This window comes from Saccostrea echinata, unplaced genomic scaffold (genome assembly GCF_033153115.1).
Source record: "Saccostrea echinata isolate AGI-Se365-2 ecotype Australia unplaced genomic scaffold, CSIRO_AGI_Sech_v1 ptg000001l, whole genome shotgun sequence".
In the NCBI taxonomy this organism is placed as follows: domain Eukaryota; kingdom Metazoa; phylum Mollusca; class Bivalvia; order Ostreida; family Ostreidae; genus Saccostrea; species Saccostrea echinata.
This window is the reverse complement of record NW_026889750.1, coordinates 40,582,237-40,584,958: the sequence shown is the minus strand read 5'-3', so window position 1 is coordinate 40,584,958 and position 2,722 is coordinate 40,582,237. Positions and strand designations below refer to the sequence as shown.

General features: G+C 36.8%; 1 protein-coding gene across 1 annotated transcript; it reads right to left on the bottom strand.

Annotated features, from left to right (window-relative positions):
- Positions 1-212: 212 nt before the first annotated feature.
- On the bottom strand, positions 213-2,190 carry LOC133191676 (transcription factor Sox-2-like). The gene has a single exon (XM_061327412.1). The coding sequence runs from the start codon at positions 2,011-2,013 to the stop codon at positions 1,018-1,020; it is 996 nt and encodes a 331-aa protein (XP_061183396.1). The 5' UTR covers positions 2,014-2,190; the 3' UTR covers positions 213-1,017.
- Positions 2,191-2,722: the final 532 nt, after the last annotated feature.

The window sequence follows — 2,722 nt, the reverse complement described above, 5'->3', positions numbered from 1 at the left end:
TTTATGGTGAACAAAATGCATTCAGTAGCATTTACTCTTTAAACCATAATATGAAATATATATAAAAAAAAAATCAACGTAAATAAAATCTAATATTGTCATCAATTATATTTAAAGCTACTGTTTACATTTCGATTCATAAACTTTTCTAAACTTTAAAAGCTGCCAGACTGAAATGAAGTAAACAAAAAATAAAAACTGAAAAGCGGGAATTTCTTTTCATTATTTAATATATCTATTTGAGATATTTCTTATATCTCTAGCCAAACACTCAAATAAATACAGTATTCTGAATGGTCATACAATATTTACAAATCAAGTGATACAAAAATCACTTGTTTATAAGTAGGTAATATATTTAAAACCCTTTAATTCCGAGCTTAAATAACACGGGGAAACAAAAATAAGTTTTAAAAAATATAAACATTTTTTTTTTCTCTAATAAACTAATTATAATCTAGTTCGCACACTGAACAATAAAATAAAAATAATACTGGTAAATTCGTTCTTTGATGGTGTTTATGATAGTTGAATTTAAGTATCTATAATTGTATGATAAATTTAGAAGCAAACAAACAAAAAACAACAAAATCTGAGCAATATTTCATCAGAACTTAGATATTATGCGTACCTAGATGTCCCTTTGGTTTGAATATTTAGGGATAAATTGAATACTTATGCTGTCCCTGATGATTGTTTTGAAAATGAAAATGTCACACATTCACACATTCCACGAAATCACTCAGCATTTGGTCAAAAAATGAACCATGTTTATGTGTATCAAACAAAAAATATATGTTGAAAATCTTCACGGCAGTTTTTTTTTCTGCGAGAATTCGTTAACATGCGCACAAATCTTTATGGAAAAAAAGTTACAAAAAAATGTCAACAAATACGGCGATATACATGTATGACCGACCATAATATCCTGTATGGGATTTGTTCGCACACAAAATATATATAATAAAGTCTTGTCTATAAACACATTTGTATGATACAATTAGTTTCTGATTGTAGTTACATGTGCGTTAGCGGTACTGTGTTGTTTACCCCCGTTTCAGAAGACGGAGGAGGGGGTTGATAATGAGCTTGATGCATAAGTCTCTGAGCACTATGAGGGTCGGAACCGTCGGCATTAGGTGGTAGGTACATACTAATCATTTCGCGTAAATCTCCGGGGTTCGTAGGTCGCCCGGGTCCCTGTGGACCAGATCCTGGTGTAGGCTCTCGTTTGACACCACCGGCCATTTGGGAAGGGGACATGGAGGGGTATGGGGCCATTCCGGCCATGGACATTGTGTAGCTGGAGCTTCCGTTCATATAGGATCCGGATGTCATCTGATTTCCTGACATTTGCTGTGTTGGCATGTATCCATACTGTCCCGCCAGACCCATCTGATTCATGTATGCATTTGCGTCGTGCATCATTCCCGGGTATCCGTTGGGCATGTATCCTCCCATTGGAGGGTACATCTGTCCATCCCGTCCGGGTTGTAGGGCAGCACCTGTAGGCATTCCGGGTAGGGCGTACTTGTCTTTCTTCATGAGAGTTTTCGTTTTCCTCCTCGGTCTGTACTTGTAGTCAGGGTGCTCCTTCATGTGTATGGCACGAAGTCTTTTGGCCTCGTCAATGAACGGCCGTTTTTCCGATTCAGATAATAATTTCCACTCGGCACCGAGTCTCTTACTTATTTCAGAATTATGCATTTTGGGGTTTTCCTGGGCCATTTTTCGTCTCTGGCCCCGAGACCACACCATGAAAGCATTCATAGGTCGCTTGACTCTATCCAGGTCTTTTTTGCTGGTCCCGGAATTTGGAGAGCCTGCTCCGCTGCCATTAAGGTTAGTTTGGGAGTTGGGTGAGTGTTGCTGGGATTGCTGTCCATGAGAATGGGAGACATGCATCCCTGCATGCTGTGGGTTGACCGGCACGTGCATTCCTTGAGAAGATGGGGGTAGCTGTGTTTGTCCAGCCTTTGACAAGTCCTGCTCGGAAAGTTCCTGATATTCCATGAGATTTCTTCACAATCTTAGCACAGGCTGTGTATTGTCCGAATGGAAATGAATAAAGTTCAAATCCAATTGAGATGATAAAATGATAAATCTTTTGGTCCTTTCACTGTCTTTCAATAATACGAGTTGAATACCCCGCTACTTCTTTTTCATTTGACTAATATGGTTTACTGAACACGAGATATCGATTCGGTCGAGAACAAATACACGACCCCTCGGCCAATCAAAACGTCATATGCTAATTCTCCACGAGAAATCTAACGTGAATTGTGTTGAGCGAGGAAGGTGTGAACACAAGTGGGCGGAGTCTACAGGTATGCTAGGAAAAGGGTTGATTTGAACAACACTCAATGGCGTATAATTAATACCCGAGTTTCATCTAAAGATCTAGACCAGATAATTACCACAAAACAATTATATAAACATTCCTTAAATTTTCGAAACAAAAAAAAATCTTATTAAAATTATTTTTTTTAAAATTATGACCGTTTTGTAAATAAATTGCAGCATGTTGATTCATAAATATTTCTTAAGAGAGGTTTTGTTTAACCTATAAACTTGGGCATTTTCTTTCCCTTTTCGTTCTATTTGCTCTAAATTAGATTTTAAAAATAATTTTGTTTTTGATACCATACATTTAGCACTTAAGGGAAATATAGCAGTTTGAATGAATTTATTAAAAAATTATTCATGTTTTATTTATATGCGT

Coding starts and splice junctions, on each gene's coding strand:
- LOC133191676 (XM_061327412.1), bottom strand. CDS start 2,013: ATGGAATATCAGGAACTTTCCGAGCAGGACTTGTCAAAGGCTGGACAA.